General features: G+C 41.4%; 5 protein-coding genes across 9 annotated transcripts in view; 3 read left to right on the forward strand and 2 right to left on the reverse strand.

Moving 5' to 3' along the window:
• LOC113650051 (clathrin heavy chain linker domain-containing protein 1) overlaps positions 1-5,214 on the reverse strand; it is a 6,788-nt gene extending 1,574 nt beyond the window's left edge. The window contains exons 1-9 of one of the 3 annotated variants that reach the window (XM_047816161.1): positions 5,098-5,214; positions 2,972-3,159; positions 2,011-2,144; positions 1,718-1,919; positions 1,359-1,474; positions 1,184-1,283; positions 563-669; positions 320-491; positions 1-167 (exon numbers count right to left, since the gene is read on the reverse strand). The exon at positions 1-167 is cut by the window's left edge and continues 36 nt beyond it. In XM_047816161.1, the coding sequence (XP_047672117.1) occupies positions 1-167; positions 320-491; positions 563-669; positions 1,184-1,283; positions 1,359-1,474; positions 1,718-1,919; positions 2,011-2,144; positions 2,972-3,033 (1,060 nt within the window). In that variant the 5' untranslated portion in view covers positions 3,034-3,159; positions 5,098-5,214. Of the gene's footprint in view, positions 168-319; positions 492-562; positions 670-1,183; positions 1,284-1,358; positions 1,475-1,717; positions 1,920-2,010; positions 2,145-2,971; positions 3,160-3,579; positions 3,805-5,097 lie in introns of those variants that run through there. The other 2 variants (XM_027158086.2, XM_047816162.1) reach the window with 2 other exon arrangements.
• On the forward strand, positions 4,319-6,453 carry rps27a (ribosomal protein S27a). Its single transcript, XM_027158087.2, has 6 exons — positions 4,319-4,402; positions 4,514-4,578; positions 4,964-5,018; positions 5,151-5,236; positions 6,041-6,172; positions 6,263-6,453. The coding sequence occupies exons 2-6, from the start codon at positions 4,531-4,533 to the stop codon at positions 6,410-6,412; spliced, it is 471 nt and encodes a 156-aa protein (XP_027013888.1). The 5' UTR covers positions 4,319-4,402; positions 4,514-4,530; the 3' UTR covers positions 6,413-6,453.
• An 816-nt stretch (positions 6,454-7,269) lies between these two features.
• LOC113650043 (stonin-1) lies at positions 7,270-15,027 on the forward strand. 3 transcript variants are annotated; one of them, XM_047816164.1, is made up of 4 exons: positions 7,270-7,601; positions 11,138-13,054; positions 13,844-14,043; positions 14,147-15,027. In XM_047816164.1, the coding sequence occupies exons 2-4, from the start codon at positions 11,215-11,217 to the stop codon at positions 14,210-14,212; spliced, it is 2,106 nt and encodes a 701-aa protein (XP_047672120.1). In that variant the 5' UTR covers positions 7,270-7,601; positions 11,138-11,214; the 3' UTR covers positions 14,213-15,027. The 3 variants fall into 3 exon arrangements, with proteins under 3 accessions (XP_047672120.1, XP_027013876.2, XP_047672119.1); XM_027158075.2 differs by having other exon boundaries at positions 7,283-7,601; positions 13,841-14,043; XM_047816163.1 differs by lacking the exon at positions 7,270-7,601 and adding an exon at positions 10,739-10,876 and having other exon boundaries at positions 13,841-14,043.
• Positions 15,028-17,130: 2,103 nt separating this feature from the next.
• Positions 17,131-22,467, forward strand: gtf2a1l (general transcription factor IIA, 1-like). Its single transcript, XM_027158076.2, has 9 exons — positions 17,131-17,310; positions 17,828-17,926; positions 18,164-18,290; positions 18,505-18,551; positions 19,359-19,452; positions 19,745-20,235; positions 20,482-20,751; positions 22,169-22,258; positions 22,352-22,467. Exons 1-9 carry the CDS (start codon positions 17,287-17,289, stop codon positions 22,457-22,459), a joined length of 1,350 nt encoding a protein of 449 aa, XP_027013877.2. The 5' UTR covers positions 17,131-17,286; the 3' UTR covers positions 22,460-22,467.
• A 1,731-nt stretch (positions 22,468-24,198) lies between these two features.
• Positions 24,199-27,500, reverse strand: part of LOC113649966 (lutropin-choriogonadotropic hormone receptor-like) — an 11,340-nt gene continuing 8,038 nt past the window's right edge. Inside the window, exons 7-11 of the mRNA XM_027157947.2 lie at positions 27,261-27,329; positions 26,798-26,872; positions 25,904-26,092; positions 25,714-25,788; positions 24,199-25,630 (exon numbers count right to left, since the gene is read on the reverse strand). Coding sequence (XP_027013748.2) covers positions 24,493-25,630; positions 25,714-25,788; positions 25,904-26,092; positions 26,798-26,872; positions 27,261-27,329 — 1,546 coding nt within the window. The 3' untranslated portion in view covers positions 24,199-24,492. The remainder of the gene's footprint in view (positions 25,631-25,713; positions 25,789-25,903; positions 26,093-26,797; positions 26,873-27,260; positions 27,330-27,500) is intronic.

Genomic DNA, 27,500 nt, shown 5'->3' on the forward strand with positions numbered 1-27,500 from the left:
AAGCTGCTCCAGTCAGGCCTCGTTTGCACATGCTCAGTGCGGCTTTTCCGCGCACGCCGCAAGCCGAGTAAACGATCTGAGCCAAAGCCAAACAAGTGTCCACTACACGTGGGTCATCATGTGTATGGCTACAGATCAGATCACCTAATTCCTCGGTGTATGTAAGCCTGTGGATGTAACATGACGAGAGATCAACTTCTCGCCCCAAATAGAACGATCATTTCCTCCAGGGTTGAACAGAAACCTAAAAAAAACCCTTTGTGATTTTCTCCTCAATCACATTATGTCCAAGAATAAGAGATTAAATTTTTCTTGTCACCTGCGTTGAGACACCGCAAACGTCAGCAGCTCGACGTCGCCGTGCTTCAGGGCACATCGGACCCCCTCCAGCGACAACTTTTCCGGCAGCGGTTTCCCAGCCGGCGCCGAAACCATCAAAAGCCGGAAGAAGAGCAGCACAGGATGAACCGCTTCCTTGTACACCGAGATAGCTTCGGGAAAAACGAGACGAATCGCTGAGCCACATTTCCACGGTGCTGCAGGAGAACGTGACGGAACGTACCTTTGAATTTCTCCAGGACGTCGATGTTTCTCAGCAATCCGTGAGGCGACGTCGCGGCGTGAAAGGCGGCCGTCTCGTAGTCGCCGGATTCAAACAGCTTGACGAACCTGTGGATGATGGAAACCAAGCAGCTGATTAAAGCTCTATGTAATGTAACCGTCTCGTTTGGATTCAGGCTCATGAAGGTACCATTGACAGATTGAACACTACTATCCATGACAAAATATGAAAGCTAAGAACTTCAATCAGGAGGACATGTGGCTTGATCCTGGTTACGGAGACAAAGAAACCCGAGACATTTGAAGGAGTCTCCGGTGTCAGAGCTTTGTGTCGAACAAAGTGATCGCGAAGTTATGACAGTTTAAAGCCGCTATAAGTTAAGCGATGACAGGAACTTGTTTTTCGTAACTACAAATGGATAAAAAGTACGACATGCCATTCTTAAATAAATAAAACGTCTTGTATTGACCGTTAGCAAACCGGTGTGACCGTAAGAGCAATTTGGTTTGGGTTGTGAGTCTAAACCAGCACTACACCGTTGATGAAAAGATGTTTACCTGAAGCTAAACATATTGTAGCTAAACATATTGTCAACAGATGATTCAAGAAATCTTGCCGAACCTCTCGACGTAATCCGCCAGACGTTTGGATTCTTTGATTTTACCAGGATCGTCGTGTTCTGAACTGCCACTCTGGAAGCCGACGTGCTCGTCTTCAGATACTATAAACGAAAGAAGACACTGAGAAACGGACAGACTCGAGAAGAGCGGCGTGTCTGCTGTTGTCTGTTACGAACCTTTAATTTCTGACACATGCTTCAGTTCAGAGGAGAGGAGCTCGAGGACAGGATTGTGGCTTCCTGATTTTTCCCAACGGCTAATGGTTTCCTTCAGGTACGTCAACTGTTTATACCTGGTGGAAAAGATCAGATGATCGTACATTAGTGTAAATCAGTGGACTCTGTACGTTCTCAATGTAATCAAGACTACATTCATGAACTAATTTTGTTCTGAAGCTCTAGAGCTCCTGGATAGTTCAAGTATAGTTGTACTTGGAACTTCTTCCTATAGGAAAACTCTCCGTTGACACCTTTAATTGTTCCCCACCAGAAGAATAGATAGAAAATTCCATTAAAGTGTTTAGTAGTGTTCTTACCTGAGCAGCAGTTTGTTGTTCTCTACAGAAAGTTCATCCCTTTGGTTCAATATGGCCTTAATTTTCCCCTCCAGTTCATTTTGGACCTGCACTGGAACATACTGGCTCTGTTTCTTACTCAACAGTTCATTTCTCTTCTCCTCCAAATGCTCCAGATGTTTATCCAAGAATTCTGGATTGAACAAGTCACTTAGAGTAAGACCTGCAGATGGAGAAACATCAGGAATAGTTTAAAGCCGAATCACGTTTCCGGAGACGTTTTAAGTGAAAGACGTGTGACGGTGTTGAAGTACCTGGTATAGGACCAACGGGAGCTGGGAGCTGTAATGTTTCCTGTTGTTGGGAAACTTCTTGTTTATTTTTGGACTCTTGAAATCTTTTCGTCTCTGAATGTAAATCCGCAGTGTTTCGCTGAATGGCTGCAATCCTGAATAAATAACAATCAGGTGTGCTGTATATTTGTTTTTTATTCCCATTCCCAGATACTTCTACCTGCTCCTGAAGGAATTCTGACTAATCCATCTTATTCCCAAAGTTATCCAAAGTAATCCCACTCATTCCTAAAGGAATTCTATATGATCCCGCCTGAATCTTAATGAATTCTAACCGATCCGGTATCGTCCTGATGAAATCGAGCAATTCTGTCTTTAAAACTAAGTCAAAATAGACGAATAACAACCCTGCAGTTTCCTAAAGGAATTCTAACCGTGTGGAAGCTAAGGTGTTGGGCTACTGATCGGAAGGTAGCTAAGGTGTTGGGCTACTGATCCTAAACTCTGGAGGATTTCTGACCAATTCCAATCTCTACTAAGGGAATTCTTAGCAACCCCACCTGCCCCTTTAGGAATTCTGATCAATCCATTCTGCTCCGCGATCAAATCGGAACTACACTGTACATCCGCTCCCAAAACAGTGATTCTGATTGATCCCATCCAATCCCACCTGGATCTCTGAATTCTGTTTGCTTCCAAATACAGTTATGACTAACGACTACAATGGACGACTACAATGGGGGAAAAAAACGTGGGTACAATCTGCGGGTCACGGGAGTGGGAGGGAATGGGAGTCATTCTTCTGGGATTGGGACAGGATGGGGTTTTTTTCCCCCAGTATTTTTTTTTTGCGGGATTGGGATGGGATGGGAATTTTTCTCTGGGAGTGGGACGGGAGAGGTTTGAAAATCCACTCCCGTGTCACCCTCTAATGCACACCTCTTTCTCTGTCTCCCACCTAAATCACTTGAAGACGTTTTACCTCTCCTGCAGTTGGTCAGCTCTCCTCTGATAGTACATGAAGGATGTGGGTTGAGCCAGCATGGCCTTCAGTTTTCCATGAGCAAGCTGAGCCTGATGCTGATCATACTTCACTGAAGCAATAAAGTCATCATATTCTTTCTTGATGGCTGTGAGAATCGGTTTGTAAGCCGTCGCATAATCGATAATCTGACAAGAGGACATCAAGATAATCACAGAATGTAGGCTAGAAATGTTGTCGGTGTTCTCGTCGAAGCTTTGCATCTCAAAAAAATGGCTTTTTATGAGAAGGAATATAATTTAAGAGCCAAGTAAAAGTGTTTAAAACCACATTAGAAGTGGATGGAAATAAGAAGCAAAATGATAAGATAGAAATCAGATTTTTTTTTTCTTTTCTTTTTATAATTCCTGCTAATGATTAAATAGCAGATATTTGGAGCAAAAATATGGAATGATACGAAACTAAATATATAAATAGAAATTGTAGAAAAGTAAAAACGAGAATTTCCCTTGCTAGAAATCACGTAATGCTCAAAATCACTTAATCGTTTATCAGAAAATCTGATGATATTCGATGTTTAGAATTAATATTGACGTATTTAAATGTACCTTATGGAAAGCTGTGCTGTAAACGGTATATCTCTGTTCATCAGGTCCTTCATCAGGACAACATAACTGCTCTTTTTCACTCTTTATAAACTCTTTCAGTGATTTCATAAAACTCCTGTCACTGGTGGATTCACACAGTGGAGCGTCTTGTGCATTAAAATCCATCAGTTCTTCTGTTCTTCTGATCCTATACACTTATAAAGGTAGCAGTACGTAATCGGTACAAGGTTACTATGGTAACATTGTCTTGTTGCTGTGGAAACGACCGGGTTTATGGGTAGTGTAGTTTTTACTTCCTTTTATACCGAATGTGTCGTATGACTTCAGAATTTAGAGTCGACTCCGATTTTGATTCAGTTGTTAAAAAGGGAATCGATAGAGCCGGTTCCAGGAGTCGAATTCACAAATTACAAAATTTGAACTTGTTTAAAATATCTATAAAAGCATTTATACGTTTTTATTAACTTTATTTGCTCCAGTTTCTGCGTTATTGCTCAGGTATTTAGTTAAATTCTTATAGTTATAGTTAGTTATATATATATATAGTCCACGGCTTCGGAGAATCGATTCGTTTTGTGAACGACTCACCGACCTATTTACAGTTTATACGACATAAACATTCACCTATAGTATTTTGAACTGATCGCGGTTAAAAAGCCTTAACGTTAAACATTTACAGATCATTTGTAAATCCAGGTTATTTTTTTTATTTTTGAGTAGGCATCGTGACGGACTCCTCGCCCCTGCAACGCAAAGTTAGAAAACCCCGTAGCGCGCTCCGAAAGCCCTCTTCTCATGATCCGCCATTAGCGACTGGCTTGTGGTGAGTTAAGCTCCGGCTTTGGATTAAAATAAACAAGTTAAAATGTCCACAGATTCATACAGAGATTGATTCCTGATACTTAGGAGACGTGTTTGCGTGTTTTGTGTGCAGGTGGATTAAACGGCGAAATGCAGATTTTCGTGAAAACCCTAACGGGGAAGACTATAACCCTTGAGGTGAGCATTAGCTTAGCGTGTGAGCCACATTTCAGCTCCATTACCTCATTAATTTCTTGTTTTAAAACCACAACACGGATATTTACCTCACGTTTAACGTTTAAAACGTTTGTCATCAAGCACAAGTTAACCCGATCCTTAAACTCGTGCTAAACCAGCTAGTTTGTGTCGCACGTGCACACAGCTTGACTGGCATAACTAGTCTTCATGCTAACCGACGACTAGTTTACACTTAAACTAGTTATCGGTCTATTTTAACATAACTGGAGATGTTGTTTTACTTCAGAACACTACAGACTTAACATTCAGGATGTGTTTATATACTGATCTATTAGAGATGTTGCTTTTCTTTACATAAACATTGTGGTTTTTTTTTAAACTCCAGGTTGAACCTTCAGATACTATCGAAAATGTCAAGGCTAAAATCCAGGACAAAGAAGGTAACCAGGTCCAAATGCTGGATGATATGATAGTCTTGTATTTGTGTGTTTAACTTAAACTTCTAGTCTTTAAACCCACCTTTTTAACTTCACACTGAGTTTCCCTATAATGATTTATCTGTTTAAATCCAGGGATCCCTCCTGACCAGCAGAGGCTGATCTTCGCCGGGAAGCAGCTGGAGGATGGACGAACTCTGTCTGACTACAACATCCAGAAGGTGAGCATCATTTTCAGGGTGCTGTAGAAGCCTCGTGCCTTTTACGTTAGTGTTTCCTTTCCTCTGGTGTCTCTCTCTCTCTCTCTCTCACACACACACACACACACACACACACACGGTAGCTCAGGTAGGACTGTGTCTTGAGAGAAGAAGGGAAGGGTGAATTATATAGGACTAGGACTTCTTTAAAATGTAAGCCAGTATCAGGAACATCGTTTGTTTACTTTTATGATGGACGCCTTTAACCAGAGCGGCTTCTTTTCCCCCCGGAATTCAAGGGCGGTGCACAGTCGCGGCCGGCCCGAGACTCGAACCCACAACCTTAGGGTTAGGAGTCAACCTCTCTAACCATTAGGCCACGACTTCCCTGTTTAGTTCGTTTTATTTCGTATTCTAATCGGTTTTCTTCCTGTATCCTCTGTGTATTAAGGCAGATCTGGATTTACAGGTAATTTAAGTATCTGGTCAGGAGTTTCTTGTTCATGTTGCCTTTACAAAACCTAAATGTCATTACATGTGGATTAGCATTTAGTTATTTATTTATTGATTTGTCCTCTCCCACACTCCATGTATGTAGGTATTAAAGGGAGTGCGAACATTCAACTGACAAAACAACGCACAAAAATCCTAATCCTAATTAAATGATATAAATATAAAAACCTTAACCCATTACCCAAAAATCTCTGACTAAATTGACTATTAAATCGAATCACACCGCTGTCCAGACAGCTTTAAAAAATGTCACTATTTTAAATGAGCATTATTTAAGATGGTAGAATGAAACACCTGATGTTTCTGTTTCAGGAGTCCACCTTGCACCTGGTGCTGAGGCTGCGTGGTGGTGCTAAGAAGAGGAAGAAGAAGTCTTACACCACCCCCAAGAAGAACAAGCATAAGAGGAAGAAGGTTAAGCTCGCTGTGCTCAAGTACTACAAGGTGAGAAACATGAACGTACCGGTTGGATGTTAGATGACTTTACCAAAAAAAAAACCCCCAAAAGTCTAAGCTGACGATTTCTCGTGTTAGGTGGACGAGAACGGGAAGATCCATCGTCTGCGTCGTGAGTGTCCAGCTGACGAGTGCGGTGCCGGCGTTTTCATGGCCAGCCACTTCGACAGGCACTACTGCGGCAAGTGCTGTCTCACCTACTGCTTCAACAAGCCGGAGGACAAGTGAACGGATGTACAGTAGCCAATAAAAAATTTTCCACCACCCAATCACAATGCTCTGGTTTTTTTCATTTTCACTTGCTTTCCTGTTGTCATGATGCTGGTGCTGGTCTCATGGTGGATTTACTTCATTTTAGGAGGAAGACGGTGCAGAATTGTGTTTTTAATTGTTTTCTTAATTACTTAACGCTGGTGTCACTGCAAACAAATACACAATCTTATTCAATGAAATGTTAGGAATTGTTAGATAATGTAATGTTTTAAAAACAAACCTGTAAAACTACACGAGTACAGAAATGCGGGTGGAGTTTCACTGGTGCAGTACATAAAACAAGAAATATTTATTACATTACTTAAACCTCAGCAAAAGAGGTCTAGCTCTATATATGATGCCAAGGTGTGCTGAAGCTGTGGATGAGGTTCAGGGAGTTTAATCTGTTAAAGAAATTCAGTTCAGTGTTTTAATTCTATATTACATTTGTGAGAAAATCAAAATGACTTTCTCTTAATTCAAATAGTTTTTAATGTGTGTACATAATCTGTACTGAGCAATATTTAGGGAGGAAACTGGTTAAAGCTTGGAATCGATTCCAAAATGAAACGATTCGGAGTTGAAATTGATTCTGAAGAAAATTGTTTTAAAAGGTAAATATAACATGAATTCATTCTAAAAAATATTTTTCACCAGTAGGCCAAAGGAAACGTGACAAAAACCCTGTTTTTGTTGATTAATTTTGGTGTAACAGCAGATTGTGTTTTAATGCCTCCTAGTGGTCAAAACGCTCATCTTCAGCTCCAATGTCGCTCCTATAACGGTATTATAACGGTATTAGGAGAGACCTAACATTTAAGGGGATACAACGGGAACCGAATTAATGCATGTTGGAAACGTTTAACCAAAAGGAAAAAAAAATAGATCGTACTGATTAAAGAAGATTAAATAATTTTCTTTCAGTGTTGGTTTGAGAATCGGTTCCCTGACTCTGATTCGGAGTCGATTCCGGGATTTGGGGAATCGAACTCACCTCTGTCTTGTTTTCATGGCTCTTTTCCCGGCAGAGATAGTTTACGTTTGATTCCAGCTTTCCGTGTCGGTGTGTTTTCCTACATCAGGGTGTGAAGGATCCAGGAACATTAATTCTAATCCATGCCATTGTGTGTTTTGTGTTTTTTTTATCTTATTGATGGAAACATTGGTGAGTATTTACATAAAGTCTGCTTTAGGGCTTGTAAAACTTCACTTGGAACAGATTTAGAATTTTTTTTGCCCCGTTTTCATTTACAGAAGGGATTAAACTTGCTGTTTGCGAGTTAAACAAGCGAATAATAATGTTTTGTTTAATCCAAACAAACAAAAAACGGAGCGCTAGCGTTAATGCAGGCGTAGGTGTTGTGACGTCACACTACTTTTCTTGTGCGTTAACGTTAAAAGCAGATTTCGACTAAGTTTTTATAGCCATGAAACCTTCTCGAGAAGAACTCAAACAAAATAATTCGTCACTAATCAAATCCACTAGCTTGTTTTTTTTGTTTTTTTTTTGTATCTTTGTTACAGCTGATGCAGAATCTCACATGATGTAGTCCAGCTTGGGTTGCCAGATCCTCTAGTTTTATATTTATTCTTATTTTAAAAAAAATCAATACTAAAGTTTAAATTTTGTGATATTTTCTCGTATGAATGCATTGAAACAGTGTGATACATATATTGTGTTAAAAAATACTCTGTCGTGCACTTTTAGGAAAATAATCAAAGTGATGATGAAGCAGAGGTACTGATACCACCCCAAGTGTTTAATTCCTCTTATACTACAGCTGTTTTTTTGTTGTTGTTGTTTTTTTTTAAACTGTATTAATCTAAGCGTGGCATGCTGTACATTTTATCCTATAATGGTTACATATATTATTGTATCATACTTATAGCAGCTGAAATTCGTCATTCTCGTATGTGAGTGAAAATGGAGTTTTCCATGCTTCTACTAAAGGAATGGATCAATATCACTCGCTGCAGTCTAACCAGATCTGTTTTGGAGCTCATCCCGGCGTGTGTGTGTGTGTGTGTGTGTGTGTGTATAAAACTGGTGATTACTCTGGGCTTGATCTGGATGCACAGAGGATAGTTTCAGAGTTCGTGCATGACATCAGAGAACAAAGTTATATTCCGTACCCTGCCATTATCTGGATGCAGATCCACCCCATGCATCTCTTTAACTCCTTATTTGAAGTCATGCTCATTGTAGCTTGAGACACAGATAGTTATTATGTTCAATTCTGCTTTTCGATTTAAAGAGATTATATTAGAGTTTTTGCTTGACTAGAATAGAACAAGATTGGCACCGTGGACGTGTAATAATCTCTTAGTGTCTGATACACAGATACATCGATAAGAATAGCACAATCGGTCACAGTAAAACAGCCTGTGTTGTGCTGTTTAAAGGAAAAATCAACAATCCAAAAATTTATAACATTATTTTCCTATAAAAGTATGAATAAGATAAATAATAATAATAAATAATAATAAATTTCTTTTACAGCATAGCGGTTTGTCAAAACTAGTTTAAAAATAAGAAATCTGACTGTTTTACCATTTCTAGCTACATTTAATGCTGTGGAACGTCCATAAAATAAGTGTTTTCACTTGCATTACGGCAGCTATGAACCGCAACCTGCCCTGAAGACTCCTTCCTTGTACTAAGTCTTACAGTGGAATCTCCTTAAAGAAAATGTCACCGTGTTACCAATAGCCTTTTTTAAATCACAGTTTTCGTTTTCGTTATCGACTACAATATTATATTTATTCAGTAAAATATACAAGCTGTCGGATGATTTTTGTGCATGCTATCATAACATTTTACGTGATACGTGACGTGACATACGGCTAAGTACGGTGACCCATACTCAGAATTCGTTCTCTGCATTTAACCCATCCAAAGTAACCCACACACTCGGAGCAGTGGGCAGCCATTTATGCTGCGGCACCCGGGGAGCAGTTGGGGGGTTCGGTGCCTTGCTCAAGGGCACCTCAGTCGTGGTATTGCCGGCCCGAGACTCGAACCCACAACCTTAGGGTTAGGAGTCAAACTCTCTAACCATTAGGCCACGACTTCCCGTTTATTGTATGGAAATTAAGGTCTCTCAAAACCCTTAACCAAATGCTTTAACCTTTCCTGAAACAATGACTAAGATCGACTTGGACTTTCTTACTTATCGTCTAGTTGCTTAATATGTAATGAACGTCATCAGGTCTTTAGATGGCATCTTAGATTCTGTTGGAACAAAAGTTTGTTCAGATCACAGTCAGTGAGTCAAATGACTTCCACAAACTTGCGCGATTCAGCGAGTAATTCTTCCCTGAACGTCAAACGGTTAGCGCCGCCATGTGAGCTTCATGCACTGAAGAGGAAATTTTTTATGATGTAATTTAAAGTATTTTAAAGTAGTTTTAACATAATGGATTTGAAAATAAGACAATAAGACAATGACTGGTCAAGAAAAGAGCATGTGACATGATAAGTGACATCCACAGACTGAGATCAGTGTGTCCGGTGTGTAAAGCCATAAGATCACAGTGACTCTGTTTAGCACTTGGATTTGCTGGGAGTGTTGTGGGATGGTATTTCCTTCTTCTGTACCGAGCGTCCCATAGGAATGTTTGGAATGCGTCTCGGAGCCACCGACGATTCTGTAACCTCATTTCTCCGCCCACTCGCAGCGCTCCATGCCGCAGTGGCTTGCTGATGCGGCTCGTGTCAGCTTTATGTTTATAGCTTGCTTAGTTTTTTCCAGCAGAGAAGGAATGATCCAGCACTTCTTTTTTTTTTACGAGCTTTTCTGTCTCAAGGCAATGCGGCTAGCGGAGTATTTACAGACCTGTTTATTAAAATAACTGCAGTAGACAGTCAGACTACTGAATGTCATACGTTCATAGTCTAAATATGCTAATACAGCATTAATGATAGCATAATTCCTAGCATTAATATACACTTTAATCTCCATGTATACTATACATGCTCCAATCCAGACATACTTTCCAAGGATTACATTTTAGCAGCAACCAGACAATTTCTGTCTGGTATTTTGATGAATTATTATCGTCCACTACAGTGGAACAGATCTACAAAGAGATGTAAAGATCCAGACCTGCTTTATCCCTACACCATGAACATCTGATTCAGGCGGTTATATTTAACCATCTAAATCGCACGTGGAAGTCGAATCACGTGTTTCCGAGACAAACTCAGAGTGTGACACATTTCCCTTCTTTCCCTTCGCAGCTGTTACAATGAATGCTCAAATGATTTGTAACCCAGATGTTTCCACTCGGTTGTATTTAGGTCGAGCTGCAGCGAGGTAAGGAGCCAAAGACGCTGAGCGCTTGTTCCGTGTCGCTGAGTAATTAAATCTGCGGTCATGTGAGAAATCTGCAAATGGAAACTTGGCATATGACTTTAACCAGCTGCACATTTGGCACATGGTCAGTTTCTCATCCAGACACACGTGCCATTCTGTAATGTGTGTATACGCCAGGACCCTTTCCACTTATTCTACCTTCCCATGCTTAAGACGCTTAAGCGTTCACCCGTTTGTAAAGGCGGAGCTTCAACATCGGTAGTTTCTTTGTAGAGATGAATTCACATTACATGTTATAAAGCAGTTACACGTCCGGTGTTAAATTTGCACGTTACTATTATTAGCTTTATAATCTGTGAATATTTGTACTCTTGTTCTTATACAGATGACCCCCAATGGTGGGTTTGATTGAGGCACATACCAGGAAAAGGCAGAATAATTTCACACAAATTGACCAACACTATGTGCTCAACGAACCGTCCGGCTAACTGGGTGACATTCGAAGATGAAAGCACCCCCCTGGCCTCGCCGCAGAAAAGCCTGCAGTCTCCTCCATCAAATTCCGGGTCAATACCTCGACCAAATGGCCTGAAATTGGTGCTGCCTCCTTTGGGGATTTCAGCAAGAAGGTTATCCAGTCCATTGGAATCTCCTCAAATGCCCTTTAGCTTCAATGGGAGCTCATGTGTGCCCAGCAACACTCCAATGTGCACTCCAGTAAGGGAAACTCCAACCGGTCCATCTCCATTTAACTACGACTCTCTCAGACCACCGAGTGTCTTCAGGAGTTTCTCCAACACATCAACAAATCTCTCTTCTCCTGATAGACGTTTGTCTTCTGAGGCATCTACTTCCTTCCCATTGTTCCTAGACCAAGATCCAGGTCACGTTCACCTATTTTTGGGTGAAAACAAGCACAAGACAGATTCTGGAAGTTCCTCGTCAGACTCTGAGCCTGGCTCAAGCTTGCCTCGCTTCTTTATCCGAACCAAGGATGGTTACGAGCCACCGAGAGACCAACTTCAAAACTCCTACTCGTACATTTGCCATAAGCTAGAGCGGTTAAAGGCAAAGGAGGGCCAAGACCAAGAGAGCGAGGAAGGAGTTTTGGATATGAGCAAACTAAAGGATATCGATACAGGAAGAAGTCCTTCTTCCTTTGTTCCACAGGGACTGTTCCTCAGCCAGAGGAGGCATGGCTGGTCATTAATGCTGAGGATCCCTGAGAAAAAGAACCGTATGTCATCCCGCCAGTGGGGCCCTATATACTTACAGCTGCTCCCAGGAGCTGTTCTCCAAATGTATTATGAAAAAGGTTTGGAGAAACCTTTCAAAGAGTTCCAGCTGAGCTCCAGTTGCTATATTTCAGGCCCCAAACTGGAAAGCTATGGCGAGCCACGAAAAATCGTGACATTGAAGATCGAACACGTGTCGTACGTGGAACGAAAGCGCTACCACTCTAAACCTGAGGTAATACATGAAGCTGAAGTGGAGCAGCTGCTGAAGTTTGGCACAACGGAGTACAGAGACATGGAGGACTTGCTGGTGTCCCTTGAGGAGGAGCTGATGAGATTACCAGGTCCTCTCAAGCAACCGAAACATTACGACGAGCAAGAGCTGTCTTTGCAGATTGCAGACCATATCTGGATGCAAGTAGATAAGGATGGAGCCACGCTAGAATGTGCAGCCATCACACGGCTCCACTGCTTGGCCTTCATAAATGGTACAGCGGAATGTTTCCTGGCGTTGAACGACCTCGGGCTTCTGAACAAAGACTCTAATTATGGCTCTGAAGAGGATGAAGTGTGGATGGAGATTGCCGACTACCGCTTTCACAAGTCTGTGAGAGAGGCTGAATTCGAAGACACTAGGTTGATTAAGTTCTCACCACCGGATGCCTGCAGGGTGGAACTCGGGCGCTACAGGACAGTATCGCTGAACTGTAGAGACCTTCCTTTCTCAGTCAAGGCTACAGTCACTGTTCAAGGTGCCTACCTGGAGCTACAAGCCTTTCTCAATATGCAGTCCTCCTTCCCTTCACTTGGGGCACATTCTGAAACGCTTTGTGAAAACGTGCTAATCCAAGTTCCGCTACCTGGGGATTGGGTGAAAGTGCCTCGCACCATCTCGCTGCTCTGGCAGAAATCCATCAAGGCCCGCATGAACAGAAATGCCTGCCTGGGCTCAGTAAACGTCACAGATTCTCACCCGGTCATGCAGGTGACTGTCGGTACAGTCAAGTATGAGAACGTATACGGAGCCATTGTTTGGAGGATTGACAAACTTCCTGCTAAGAACATGGGTAAGTAAAGAACCAGCTTATGTACATTGAATATATCAAGCACAAGAACTCGTTACAGCTACTAGAAGGCCAGTATTAAATCAGTCAAGTCATCCCAAAATCCTGATGTCTCCAAACTCCACTGATTACTTTGATATTTTTCCCAAAATATCAGGCAAACATTACAGTATTAATGCAAGAACTAAACCTACACTAATCGGTATTTTCCTCATGAGATCGCTTTAGATACAGATTTCTGACACTGTAATAATTCTTCAAAGTGGTCAAGTAACCAAAATAGCACACTTTTCTACAAATATACGTAATAATGTTGAAAAATGATATGAACATGGAATTATGTAAAAAAAAAAAGGATAGTTGGAGTAAATTTAATGACTCCGAAACCAAGCTGGATAAACCTTCACAATCAAGGAACACGGTAAACATTGTGTACGTCCAATGGACATTTGGTGGTGCCAGTGCAAGTTTACGACAGGAACAAACAACACTTTTTGTCCTTCAGGGACCGGATTGCTCTGGTTAAGGTTCTGTCGTATTGAACAGGATTTAGGGATTTTAAATTAAGAGCCTTGAGCAAGATCGTGAGCTCTCTGTGTCATAGTGAGTTCCTTTGTACAAAAGGTTCTGCCAAATGAATAAAAGTAAATGGAGATGGTGTGATGGGAACCTAATGTGTGTGAGATATCTATGCAGTGTGATGTTTGCTCCCTCTGGTGGTGTAACATGATAACTTCTCGTTTCCTCCATTTACTTTGTTCTCTCACTCTCTCACTCACTCACTCACAGCAGCAGAACAACCCCATTGCTTCTCCTGTAAGCTGGAGTTGGCGTCTGACCAAGATATCCCCACTGACTGGTTCCCATTCATCACCATGGAGTGTGAGGTGGCAGATACGGTCGCTTCTCAAACCAGGGTGAAGTCTTTGGGAACAGAAAGTGACATTCAGCCTCAGAAACACATCAGTTACAGGGCATTCTATCGATGGCAGGTAAAATCAGTGATAAGCCAATCAATCAATCAATCAATCAATCAATCAATCATCTCATTCAATCAATTGCTAGATTGATATTGTTTGTTCTTTCTGCTTCTAGGTGGAAATTGAGAAGAAGCTAATCGAGGCAGAATCGCAGAAGCCGTCAAGCTGCGCAACACAGTGATGCAATGATGTGGATTTTTATTTCAGAAGAAAAAGAAAAAAGGGATTTACATACTCGCACTAATGAATAATCAGCATGCACTTACATCAGACACATGAAATGTTCTTTAGTCTTTACTCTGGTCCCCCCCCCAACACACACAGATCGACAGTATAACACAATCATATATATACAGTATGATTATGTGACATACATGTGTGTGTATTTATATTAACCGTTAAATGAATTAATACGATTTTTTTAAGGCTCTGCTACCGCGATGACCGTTAAAGACCCGTCCATCATCCTACAGTATTTGCACTTTAGTCTATTCTACATCGCAAGATTTCAGAGGGATTAGATGCATATTAAACACCCTCATTACGTACAGAGCACAGTTCACGTTTAACGTTGTGGGTTATTAAATTACACGTGTATGTGATGTAAGCAATAAATAACAAATTCCAGTATAATTAAACTTGCTTACTATCTGCTACCTCCTGAGGTTTGTGACATTCCGAAGATTTTTTTTTTCTTTGCAATTAACTTTTTTTTTTTTTTTTACGATTGGCTAACATTTAATTGCTATATTTAACGCATAGATGCATTGCTAAAAATAATTTCTCAGCTATAGGAACAATTGGTTTAATGGATTAAATGTAGGGATTGATTTGTGGTTTTACTCTAACGGTGCAAAACTGCTTTTCCACGGGATTCTACAGTATAATGACAGTGTTCGTCAAAATATCGCACTCGAGAAGCCGACTTTTGTTGTATTCGCTATTTTGAAAGTAATTTAATTTTAGAAATGAGTGATAATAAAAATAATTCTGACAGCGTTGAGTTCATGAGTTTACGAGTGATGCAAAGTTTACAGTTCATAGGTTGAAGTTTTGTAGTTATTTGCTAACTTATTGTCATTTACATACTAATCAAGCCTTTTAATTGTGTTATATCTAGTTATCACATCGCTATTATGATTATTCATTCATTCACTCATTCATTTTCTATCGGAGACCCCCGAGGCTCGGGGAGAACATGCAAACTCCACACACACAAGGCGGAGGCGGGAATCGAACCCCCAACCCTGGAGGTGTGAGGCGAACATGCTAACCACTAAGCCACCGTGCCCCCCCGTGCTATTATGATTAGATTATCTTATTATCTATTATATATAGATAGATAGGTATTCTCAACATACTGTAGCTGTAAAAATATTAGATAAACAATGTAAAGAAAACAAGAAATATCTATGAATCAGGATAAAACGTTAACATTTACCTCAGACATGTAGCTATTCTAATAGGAAATGAAAATTCAACTGAAAATACATTATAAATAAAATGCAGTCCACACAATTATTAATAAAATAAAGTGAAATTGTATGAGAGGGAGGGAGGGAGGGAGGGGAGTAAAACAGTGAGGTTACAGAGGGCTGAGGTCAAGAAGGTGCAGGAGTTTTAAGTATTTGGGGTCAAACATCCAGTGTGATGGGGAGTGTGGAATAGAGTGTGCAGGTGGGTTTTGTGTGTGTGTGTGTGTGACAGAAGAGTGCCAGGAGTGTTGTGTGTGTGTGTGTGACAGAAGAGTGCCAAGAGTGTTGGTGTGTGTGTGTGACAGAAGAGTGTCAGGAGTGTTGTGTGTGTGACAGAAGAGTGTCAGGAGTGTTGGGTGTGTGTGTGTGTGTGTGTGTGTGTGTGTGTGTGTGTGTGTGACAGAAGAGTGTCAGGAGTGTTGTGTGTGTGACAGAAGAGTGCCAGGAGTGGTGTGTGTGTGTGTGTGTGTGTGTGTGTGTGTGTGTGTGTGTGTGTGTGTGTGTGACAGAAGAGTGTCAGGAGTGTTGTGTGTGTGACAGAAGAGTGTCAGGAGTGTTGTGTGTGTGTGTGTGTGTGTGTGTGTGTGTGTGTGTGTGTGTGTGTGTGTGTGTGTGTGTGACAGAAGAGTGTCAGGAGTGTTGTGTGTGTGACAGAAGAGTGTCAGGAGTGTTGTGTGTGTGTGTGTGTGTGTGTGTGTGTGTGTGTGTGTGTGTGTGTGTGTGTGTGTGTGTGTGTGTGTGAGACAGAAGAGTGTCAGGAGTGTTGTGTGTGTGACAGAAGAGTGTCAGGAGTGTTGTGTGTGTGTGTGTGACAGAAGAGTTTTAGTAAGAAGCAAAGGTAAGGTGTAGAAGACAGTAGTGAGAGCAGCTCTGCTGTATGGGTTAGAGACTGTAGCTGTGAGGAAAAGACACGAGGCAGAGATGGAGGTAGCAGAGATGAAGATGTTGAGGTTCTCTTTAGGAGTGACGAGGATGGACAGGATCAGGAAGGAGCACATCAGAGGGACGGCTCAGGTTGGCTGTTTTGAGGACAAGGACAGAGAGACTAGATTGAGATGGTTTGGACATGTACAGAGGAGGGAGATGGTTATATTGGTAGAAGGATGTTGGAGATGGAGCTGCAGGTAAGAGGTCAAGAGGAAGGACAAAGAGATCTATGGGTGTGTTAAATGAGGACATGAAGGTAATTGGTGTGACAGAACAGGATGACGAGGATAGTTAGGTGGAAACTGATGAAGAAGACCAAAGTAGAAGAAGAGATGAATAAATGAATTAACATGCTATAAAAGAAATGTAGTTTAATATTAAACATGGACTCTAATATATATATATATATATATATATATATATATATATATATATATATATATATATATATATATATATATATAATTATTTGAACACAATACGGTAATCATGACACATTTATTAACGTCATATGCTATTGTTTATCTTTACACTATTAATTATTATTGTATTTGTTGTAAGCAATTTATTTAAAAATTAAATGTTTTAAATGGAGACCTTTTTTTTTTTTTACATTATCTGTAAGCGACTCAATTTTCCTACTGATTCAGATTCGACTCCTTCGGATTCAATTCAACTTCCTTGGTCAATTCAGGTAACAGAGAATCGACTCCTCGTTATGCAGTTGAACTGATTAGTGCTCCGAAAAACAGCTGTGTAAAGTCTCAAAATCAACCCTAGACTGATACACTGAATTAACACCTTGCGTTGTGCCTGAGCTGCGATGCTAAATGAGTAGCTTAAAGCAACAAAAATGCTTTCAAATTCTAACATACTAGTAAGTAAGTTGAATAACACCGAGTCAGTAACATGGCTGAGTCATTTAAAATGAAGCTAATAATAAGACCTATATTATCTGTCTGTTTACTTTTTCATACGGATAATTAATAGCTAAAACTATAAAATGTTAACCTAAAGCTCAGCTAGTTTGTTTTCTGTCAAGTTAACTTTAGCTATTTATGTAATAAAGACATTTCAGCCCCTTTTGGGGCTGGGAGTCGATTTCAGAAAGAATCGATTCGTCAATCCGATGCTGTTTAGTTGTAGTAAGGTTTTTTTTAACGTTGAAGTTTTCAAAACTAATTGAATGCATTTATTACTAAAAAAAATCGTACTGATAGATAATAAAGCCTTTTCTCTTCTATTTTGGAGTTTTGAAAGTTAAGAATCGACTCTGGAATCGAACAGCACTTTGACACATCAAGTCTTTTAGACATCTGGCTTAATTTTCCTGTATTTTCTATTTAATGAATGGAAATGCATGTAAATAAATATGGTGATGATCTTCCCCTCAGCCTAAACTTTACCTATCCATCATTGATGATGTGATAGAGAGCGTCCGAGAGCTGTTTATTGATGAAGAAGTGGAGAAAGTATTAGATGACCTCAGGCAGGTAAGACACAATAAAACCTTAGAGAATTAAATATATCAACATCTGTTTTGACTTTTGTTCTCGAATATAATCCAAAGTAAATTATCGATGTTATTTATATATGATATACAATATCACTGTATAATGTGCCTTGGTGGATGAAACACATTTTCAATAGATTTTAGATGTCTTAATATAATGAAAGATTATATAAACATCTTACATTATATACATATACATTGTATATTCTGCCGGTAGCTGTGGGAGTCGAAGGTCCTGCAGTCTAAAGCCGTGGAAGGATTTTCTAAAGAAAACATCAACCCATCCAATTTTGTTCTGCAGCTTCCTGCAAATTATTCCCAAACGCTCCAGAAATCCACTACAGGTCAGCAACAGATTTCTTTACATTAAATCATTTGGAATAAAAACACTTTATTCTAATGCATTGTTTAACTCTTATCGGTTATCGGTTAGTGTGTCTGTAGTAGCAATGCAATCAGGAAATAAATAATTAAAATAGATTCAATTGTCTTAAAGTATTAGTTAGTTAATTGTAGTCGGTAAAAAATGGTCTATTAAATATTTTCTGTTTTTCTCAGCTTCTGGGGTTCTTCCTGCCAGGCAGCAGAGTTTTACAGGGAAAGCTGTAAGTGAGATATTTTATTATATTAGATATTTTATTTATTATATATATTATTTTATATTTTATATTTTATTGTTTTATATATTATTCTGCATTTTATAAAAAAAAATAGACTGAAATAGCCTTTTGAAAGCTAATACAATTTACATAATCATACAAGGATATCATAATTTAGCATTATTTATTATTATTATTATTATTATTATTATTATTATTATTATTATTATTATTATTATTTACTATTATTAAATATTCATATATTCAAATTCTTTCTCAGTGTACTAATTTACTACTCTAGCTACATAAATCAACATGAACTGTATTGTGAAATAAAACGTGCTCTCGGGTTACCGTATTGCTTACATTTGTAGAATGAACAGATTTGTTATAAATAAAATCAAACCTTTCATATAAATCCGAGTAATTTTAAAGTTTACCTTTTAACCACACAGTCCAGTGTGGGAGTAACTGGTGTTAGTGGTTTGACAGGGAAACGCGATGCTGTAATTCCAGTTCCAGGCAGATACAACAATACAAAACGAAACAAAAATCAGGTGGTATTTAATGTAGTCTCTTTGATTGTTTGACAAACACAAAGCTCAGGTGCACCTCATGATCAAAGGTGTTATGGGGCTGGTGTCAGCACCCCCTGGAGGTTTGGGAGCACATTGCACTCACTATTCGTGTAGACGGGGCTCAGTTTTATACACATCCTGCAAATGTTGCCTTCATCTACAAAGGTTTAATGAACAAAACGTTTAGTGTCAGGTAGGAAAATGTGAGGATTTTATCATCTCTGCCTGTTTCCAGAACAACACCGGCACCATTGCGACTTTTTCTCTGCCACCCGGAGTCACATATCCTGTTCAGATCCCTGCAGGTGTGACGCTCCAGACTGCTTCAGGTGAGTTCAGCTATAAACAATACACCAAACCTGAGCAGCTTCTGGACTATATTTAGTAATGTTTTTTATTTCAGAGCCATTTTTATTTAGATCGGTTTTAATCTTTTAAATGGAACATCCTGCAACATTCCCTGCAACATTCCCTGACATCTCAGTTAATTATTTTAAGCCTAAAATGTTTAACTTTTGTATTTGTAATAATGTTTTTTTTTAGGTTGCTTGTCTTATTCCAACTTAAAAGAAGAAAACTTTGAACACATCTTTATATTGTACTCTGTATGTTTACACACAGGCCACTTTTATAAAGTCAACGTTCCTGTGATGGTGACTCAGGCTCCGGGTTGCCAGCGCATACCTCCACAATCCAACCCTCCCCATGTGGAGCAAAGAAACATGACCTCTGGTGTCATTCATAACCTTGCTGCCTCCCAGGTGCCTCCTGCACCCCCACGTCAGTGTCCTCAGTCCATACCTTCTCCTCAAACCCACACACCTCTGATGCCCCAACAGCGCCCGGTTCTTCAGGTCCCGATGCATCCTCTGGTTTCTGAGCCTCCGGTTAAACCCCAGCCTTCAGAGTCGCCCATAGGAAACCTGGACGAGTTCACGCTGGACGGAATCGACTTCAGCCCACAGCCGCTGGATATGAGTACTCCAACGTGCCTCTCTGCGGAGCAGATGGTGGAGAGGGCTGTTAAAGCAGCAGCAGCAGCCAGGCTTAATGCTGAGGACACACTGAGTCATTTCCTGTCTGATTTGGAAAAGACACCTGATGCACTTAAGGTAGAATTGTAAATAAATCCCACTTAGAGCATTCTGTTAAAGGACATTAATCAACGGTCTGAAGTCCTAAAGTATTCTCTTACACTTTTTGTCCAATCTATCTCATTAGCCGTCACCATAGAAACGATAAAGTAATGAATTAACCGGTCAGATTCAAGAATAAACAGCACTGCGGTATGATCAGTGTATAAAACGTCCAGGAACTAATACATCTTATAACATTAATCTTAAAAATCTTCCCCTCAGTTGGATATGGACCTCCTGAGAGACTACAACTTCAATGAGTTGACAGACATCCCGCAGGTCGACGGCACGTGTGACAGCAGCTCAGAGGCTGGAGATGATCTGGAGGAAACAAGAGAGGATCGAGGGCATGTTGGGGAAAACGAGTTCCTGGGCATGATCGACGCCGAGGCTCTGCAGGCGCTCCAGGGGCTCGGAGGAAGCAGCGATGGAAACAGCAGCTCCAGCATTGACGGGGATGAGCCTGAGCTGGAGGAGGAGGAAGAGGAAGAGGTGAGAAATATAAGAAGTGCAGCTTAGTATGTATTCATTATATTATTTCTATAATTAGGCTACGATTTTACAGGAGATAAATGTAGTCGTCATAACAGATAAATTTGACTCCTGTTTCTGACAAGATGATACATTAATGTGCTTCGAAATTCAGTGCAGTATTGGTCTAGATTTAAAAAGGCATGGATAAGGTAGGCGTGGCTTCTATAGCTGTAAGCACTGATTAGGAAGGCGTGGCCGCTACACCTGTCAGCCCTGATAAGGGAGGCGTGGCCTCTACACCTGTCAGCCATGATAAGGGAGGTGTGGCCTCTACACCTGCCTCCCTTATCAGGGCTGACCGGTGTAGAGGCCACGCCTCCCTTATCAGGGCGTACGTGGACTGTACACCTGTCAGCCCTGATAAGGGAGGCGTGGCCTCTACACCTGTCAGCCCTGAATAGGGAGGCCTGGCCTGTACACCTGTCAGCCCTGAAAAGGGAGGCCTGGCCTGTACACCTGTCAGCCCTGATAAGGGAGGCGTGGCCTCTACACCTGTCAGCCATGATAAGGGAGGCGTGGCCTCTACACCTGTCAGCCCTGATAAGGGAAGCGTGGCCTCTACACCTGCCTCCCTTATCAGGTCTGACAGGTGTAGAGGCCACGCCTCCCTTATCAGGGCGTACGTGGACTGTACACCTGTCAGCCCTGATAAGGGAGGCGTGGCCTCTACACCTGTCAGCCATGATAAGGGAAGCGTGGCCTCTACACCTGTCAGCCATGATAAGGGAAGCGTGGCCTCTACACCTGCCTCCCTTATCATGGCTGACAGGTGTAGAGGCCACGCCTCCCTTATCAGGGCGTACGTGGACTGTACACCTGTCAGCCCTGATAAGGGAGGCGTGGCCTCTACACCTGTCAGCCATGATAAGGGAGGTGTGGCCTCTACACCTGTCAGCCCTGATAAGGGAGGCATGGCCGCTACACCTGTCAGCCTTGATACGGGAGGCGTGGCCTCTACACCTGTCAGCCATGATAAGGGAGGCGTGGTCTCTACACCTGTCAGCCCTGATACGGAAGGCGTGGTCTCTACACCTGTCAGCCCTGATACGGAAGGCGTGGTCTCTACACCTGTCAGCCCTGATACGGGAGGCGTGGCCTGAACACAGGCTGACCCAATGGAGGAGTCAGCGTGGCCGCTGTATGTGCGTGTGCCTGGTATAAAATATACAGACTCTGTCTAGACGGCGTGGCCTCTTTGCTTGTCGGTCTCAACAACACGAAAAAGAGATTCTATCTCAGTGAGACAAATCTGGTTAAATAAAGGTTAATAAATAACACACCAGACTTTCCATTCAAATCATCTTCAAACACCACAGAAAATGAACCTGAACAATCTTAGACCATACAGATTGTAATGCATGTTTTTACTAACTAGGATCCTCTGAACTCTGGAGACGACGTAAGCGAGCAAGACATCCCCGAGATCTTCGATACCGAGAACGTTATCGTCTGCCAGTATGATAAGGTGAGTTCCACTAGGAGGATCAATGCTTTATGCCGGGTTCAACCCGGACACTCCTGCGTTCTCAGTGATAACGTGAAGCTGTTTCCGTAACAGATTCATCGCAGTAAAAACAGGTGGAAGTTTTACCTGAAAGACGGAGTGATGTGTTACGGAGGGAAGGACTACGTTTTCTCCAAAGCTGTCGGCGAGGCCGAGTGGTGAGACTGCGGGAAAAAACACGAGACAAAACACAGTAACTATTTAAAATTCTGTTTGTGTTTTGATGGTTTTTTTTTTTTTGTCATTTAAGTATTTCTTTATTTTGGCCCATATGTTTTGTGTCAGAGAAAATCTCAGGCTGTAAGGAAAGAAACGGTTTGGGAATTGTTTCTGGAAAAAAAAAAAAATATATATATATATATATATATTTTCGTTACTTTTACTCCATGATCCTCTTTCAATGTTAAAGATGTTGAGGATTTTTTTTTTTTGTCACTCTTTCTATTAAATGCACAGCAAATGAAACTCAAACTGCTGTCATGTTTCTGTGTTGCCTGAAAATTTTTTTTTAATCATCTTTACTTTGAAACAGAACTGATATATAGCTTTGTTTTGTGGTCCAATTGTATCATTTACACTTATATTATATAATTTGCTCGATTCATCATATTGTTGGTGCGTCTAAGTTACAAATTATATTGTGTAGCTACATTGGCGAACATGATCATCGTCCCAGTTCACGTTTGCGCTCGGCTACAAGTTATCGAAGCTTAAACGGAGCAGCTGGCTACTGAATCGACTGCTAAACGTGTCCTGAGATTTGGGTTCTGATATTCAGGATCAGTTGCCTCTCTCGTGCCTCATTTTCAAATCAGATCTATTACAATGATAAATCTTGTCGAGCCTATTTAGGGTAAATTGTGCCAAAGTAATTAATACAGTCATTAAACCACATTGTAGGATTTAGAAGAAATAACTAACTTCCCCGGTGGCAATTGAGCTTGATTTTGCAGCATTCAACCACACGCTGGAGTCCAAATGTTTTCTACTTGACATGAGAGATTAGTCTTTATCAGTCTTTAGCTGCACAGTTCTTATATTAGCAAAAGTCACTGATTGGTTGTTTCTGCAAAGGCGAGAAAAGAAATCGCAAATGATCCATCTTTTGATTAGCTTAAGTGGTAGCTCGGAGGTAAAGGACTACTGATCAGAAGGTCATGAGTTCATATCCCACATCCACCAAGCTGCAACTGCTGGGCCCCTGAGCGAGGCCCTTAACCCCTCAATTACTTAGCTGGTTAAATTAGATAAATGTAAATCGCTCTAAATGAAAATGATTATGTGCAACGTTTTAATTTCATACTTACGGCTTAGGGTAGATTTGGTCTTCCTGAACTTATTTGGTCCAAATAAAACTGTATTCATCTTCTAATATATTCCTTTCAGCTCACAACACAACACAGCACAACACAAGAAAGGGTATTTTTACCAGTTCCCCAAACTCATCTTTTGTTAATACCCTGTGCTTCAGTTCAAATACTAAATATATACAAGGAATCACCCAGTAAAGTGCTGAAGTAAAGACGGATGGTGACAGTTGCTAAGGAAGAGGAGTTTGGAAATGGTCTGGTGTCTGAACTGAAATAAACGCATGCTCGCTTCAAACAAACTCTAAGCATAAATATTCATTTTTAATGAAAAAGTTAAGCCAGGGGGTGGGGGGTGGTCACGGTGACATAGTGGTTAGCACGTTCGCCTCACACCTCCAGGGTTGGGGGTTCGATTCCCGCCTCCGCCTTGTGTGTGTGGAGTTTGCATGTTCTCCCCGTGCCTCGGGGGTTTCCTCCGGGTACTCCGGTTTCCTCCCCCGGTTCAAAGACATGCATGGTAGGTTGATTGGCATCTCTGGAAAATTGTCCATAGTGTGTGTGTGTGTGAGTGAATGAGAGTGTGTGTGTGCCCTGTGATGGGTTGGCACTCCGTCCAGGGTGTATCCTGCCTCGATGCCCGATGACGCCTGAGATGCTCCCCATGACCCAAGTAGTTTGTGTAATCGGTAGAAAATAAATAAATGAATGAAGGTAAACCAGAAACATGTTTAGAACATGGTCCAACAGTTCAGAAAACAACACTGTGTAATAAATTAATGTATATATATATGAGCATTCACAGTATGTACCATATATTTACAGTATGTACAGCATTCAGTGATCGCTGCTTAGCAGTCGATCATTCAGTAGTATGAAACATCAAGCTCATGTTGCAGCTTGGTTAAAGAAACACCCCTGTAGCTTGATGTGGTAAGCTCGAAATTGTTTTGAGTGAGATTTCCTCATGCTCCTCTTCCTTGGAGTCAAGGTGACCCCTGAGAGACCCTGCAATCTGTAGAACTCCGCTTGTGCGTGGCAACAGCCGCATCGGCTCAAAAGCAGACATGTGTCCCTGTGGAAGGATCGTGTGAATATGGTGTAGAGAAACGGGTTGCACAGTGAATTGATCGGGTAGAAAAGGATGAGCAGGATTTTGGATTGGGAGACTGTGATCAGAGGCATATGCAAAGCTGCGGAAATGGCAAAGAAAGATATGGGTGCCATGCACAGGAAGTCCGTAAAGATGAGCACCGCCATTCGTTTGGCCATCCTTGTGTCTCCGTGGCGTGTGGGAACATTCGGGTTGCGCACGCTTAAGTAAATCCCGGTGTAGCTGGAACAGACCAATAAAAAGGCAGCCACATTTATGACCAACACGGCCACCACGTAACCCTGCGACACCGGACTTTCAATGTCCATTGGAAGGCAGATGCTGACCTTTGTGTAGCTGCTGACTCCAAGGACAGGAAGCAGAGCCATTAAAAGGGAAAATCCCCAACCAATCGCCATCATGGTGATCATGTGGCGAAGCCTCAGTCTCCTGCTCATCTGCATGGCATGAGTGATGGTGTGCCAGCGCTCTATTGTAATCATTGTGAGAGTATAGATGGACAGCTCACTCGAGAAGACGGTCAAGAAACCGGCTACCCCGCATCCAGTGCCTGTCTGCCAATCCGTAGCGTGATTGTAGTACTCATGACGCGAGCGATAGTCCGCCAAGGCTATGAGCAGCAAATACAAGCCCATGCACAGATCCGCAAAGGCCAAGTTGCACATGAGGAACCGGGAGACACTCAGTTTCTGGTGGCTCAGGAGTAGAACGAGCAGCACGGCCAGGTTCCCCACCAGTGAGAAAGCTGTGACGATCCAAGTGACGGCACGCAAGAAGGTGTGACCCAGCAAGTCCTCGCAAGGGTTGAAGGCGTCCGGTTCTGGTGTGCATTTGAAGGCGCTATTGCTGACGCACAACTCCAAATCTGGGTAGTGGAAATTGATGTCGTTAAGATCTTCATCTGATGAGTCCCTGTGATGAAGATGTCAGAGAATCTGATCATTAATCAATCAAAACGCTTGAAAATAAAAAAATTCATAGGGCCACAGTCTTACACTGTGCTATCCGCTTGGTCGGCCATGTTGCACAGCACGGTTAGGTTCTTAAAGCGACCAATTACCTCAGTCTCCCTGTGGGACATAAGAATAGAACGTCAGAATGTATTCTGGATTTGCGAATCACAGACTTAATGATGTACTCAATAATAAATTGATATTTTTTGTTTAATAAACTACATGCTCGGACTTGTTGTCGCGGTTCCAGGTGTTGAAGGCACAGCAGTGACTCGGGTAGGTGAGATCGGCCTCCTGAAGTTCTGCGAGGTTCTCAAGAGGAGGGAGGGTCTTTAGGGAAGGTGTAGAGCGAGCGATGAGAACCTTCAACTCTCTCAGTCCTCGTACAGGGAGCGATCGTAGAGCGGTGGACGATACGTCGCTACACAAACACAAAAACTCATGTGATGGTCTTTCTTAAAATCTTGAGCAGAATAATATGTTAATAATAGAATTAAATATATATTTAATTATTCATTCATCTTCTACCGCTTATCCGAACTTCTTGGGTCACGGGGAGCCTGTGTCTATCTCAGGCGTCATCGGGCATCGAGGCAGGATACACCCTGGATGGAGTGCCAACCCATCACAGGGCACACACACACTCTCATTCACTCACACATTCACACACTACGGACAATTTTCCAGAGATGCCAATCAACCTACCATGCAAATGGAGTACCCGGAGGAAACCCCCGAGGCACGGGGAGAACATGCAACCTCCACACACACAAGGTGGATTCGGGAATCGAACCCCCGACTCTGGAGGTGTGAGGCGAACGTGCTAACCACTAAGTCACCGTGCCCTCCGTAAATATATATATATATTTTTTCAGAAAATATTTTGTAATCTCAGCCTGTGAATTGGCTTCCTGCCCTTTTCCTGCCAGTGTTAGAGTTCAGGGCGATGGTTACGCTCAGCCTTCAAACACTTTTTGTCAGACTTTAGTCCTTGACTAAAAGATATCTGGCTGTTTTACACTCCTACATTTTTTATATTCCACCAAACCATTTATAAATTTCCCAAAACATTTCCCACTTTCATTATACACCTTATTCATTAATTCTGACTTTCTGTTTTACTCACAGCAAAGTCGGTCCTTCGGCTCCCACAAAAGCATCATCGTGGATTTTAATTAGCTGCCGGTTGTCTTTCAGAATCCTGAAACAATAAAAATGTATTAATTATTGATCACCAACAGGGTAGAGCTTTGAATTTGTACAGTTCATGTACCACAGTGACAGCATGCAAAGTTCATTCTAACCTACAGACTTAAGCTGATTATAAAAAACAAAACATAAAAAACACAAACAACACTGACATCCAACCCAATGTTTATTTGGACTCAGCAACTAAAGCTAAAGTGTGAACCGTTAAATAAACAATTAATGTTTTGTCTCATTTTATTTCCATGGTACATTATGTTCCTTACTTTTTGTTCTGTAATCAAATCTCAAAACAAACAAGGATCCTGCCACTCAATCGGAGACGAGCTCTTTGTAAACGTCTGTGCGAGTAAAACTATTTCACACTGATAAGAGATACGTACAACTTTTCCAGCCTGGATCCATTGAAGGCATGAGATTCGATGTTTGTGAATCCATTTCTGACGAGATTCCTGAAGAATTCAGGAAGACATCATTGGTAAATAAAATAAAAATTATGACTCAAAATAGGGGGGTCACGGTGGCTTAGTGGTTAGCACGTTCGCCTCACACCTCCAGGGTTGTGGGTTCGATTCCCACCTCCGCCTTGTGTGTGTGGAGTTTGCATGTTCTCCCCGTGCCTT

This window comes from Tachysurus fulvidraco, chromosome 7, assembly GCF_022655615.1.
Source record: "Tachysurus fulvidraco isolate hzauxx_2018 chromosome 7, HZAU_PFXX_2.0, whole genome shotgun sequence".
Classification (NCBI taxonomy): domain Eukaryota; kingdom Metazoa; phylum Chordata; class Actinopteri; order Siluriformes; family Bagridae; genus Tachysurus; species Tachysurus fulvidraco.

Coding starts and splice junctions, on each gene's coding strand:
- rps27a (XM_027158087.2), top strand. CDS start 4,531: ATGCAGATTTTCGTGAAAACCCTAACGGGGAAGACTATAACCCTTGAG. Junction 5,019..5,150: donor TAAAATCCAGGACAAAGAAG/GTAACCAGGTCC, acceptor GTTTAAATCCAG/GGATCCCTCCTGACCAGCAG. Junction 6,173..6,262: donor CTGTGCTCAAGTACTACAAG/GTGAGAAACATG, acceptor TTCTCGTGTTAG/GTGGACGAGAACGGGAAGAT.
- LOC113650043 (XM_027158075.2), top strand. CDS start 11,215: ATGTGCTCAACGAACCGTCCGGCTAACTGGGTGACATTCGAAGATGAA. Junction 13,055..13,840: donor ACTTCCTGCTAAGAACATGG/GTAAGTAAAGAA, acceptor ACTCACTCACAG/CAGCAGAACAACCCCATTGC. Junction 14,044..14,146: donor GGGCATTCTATCGATGGCAG/GTAAAATCAGTG, acceptor TTCTGCTTCTAG/GTGGAAATTGAGAAGAAGCT.
- gtf2a1l (XM_027158076.2), top strand. CDS start 17,287: ATGCTTTCAAATTCTAACATACTA. Junction 17,311..17,827: donor TTTCAAATTCTAACATACTA/GTAAGTAAGTTG, acceptor TCTTCCCCTCAG/CCTAAACTTTACCTATCCAT. Junction 22,259..22,351: donor TCGTCTGCCAGTATGATAAG/GTGAGTTCCACT, acceptor TTTCCGTAACAG/ATTCATCGCAGTAAAAACAG.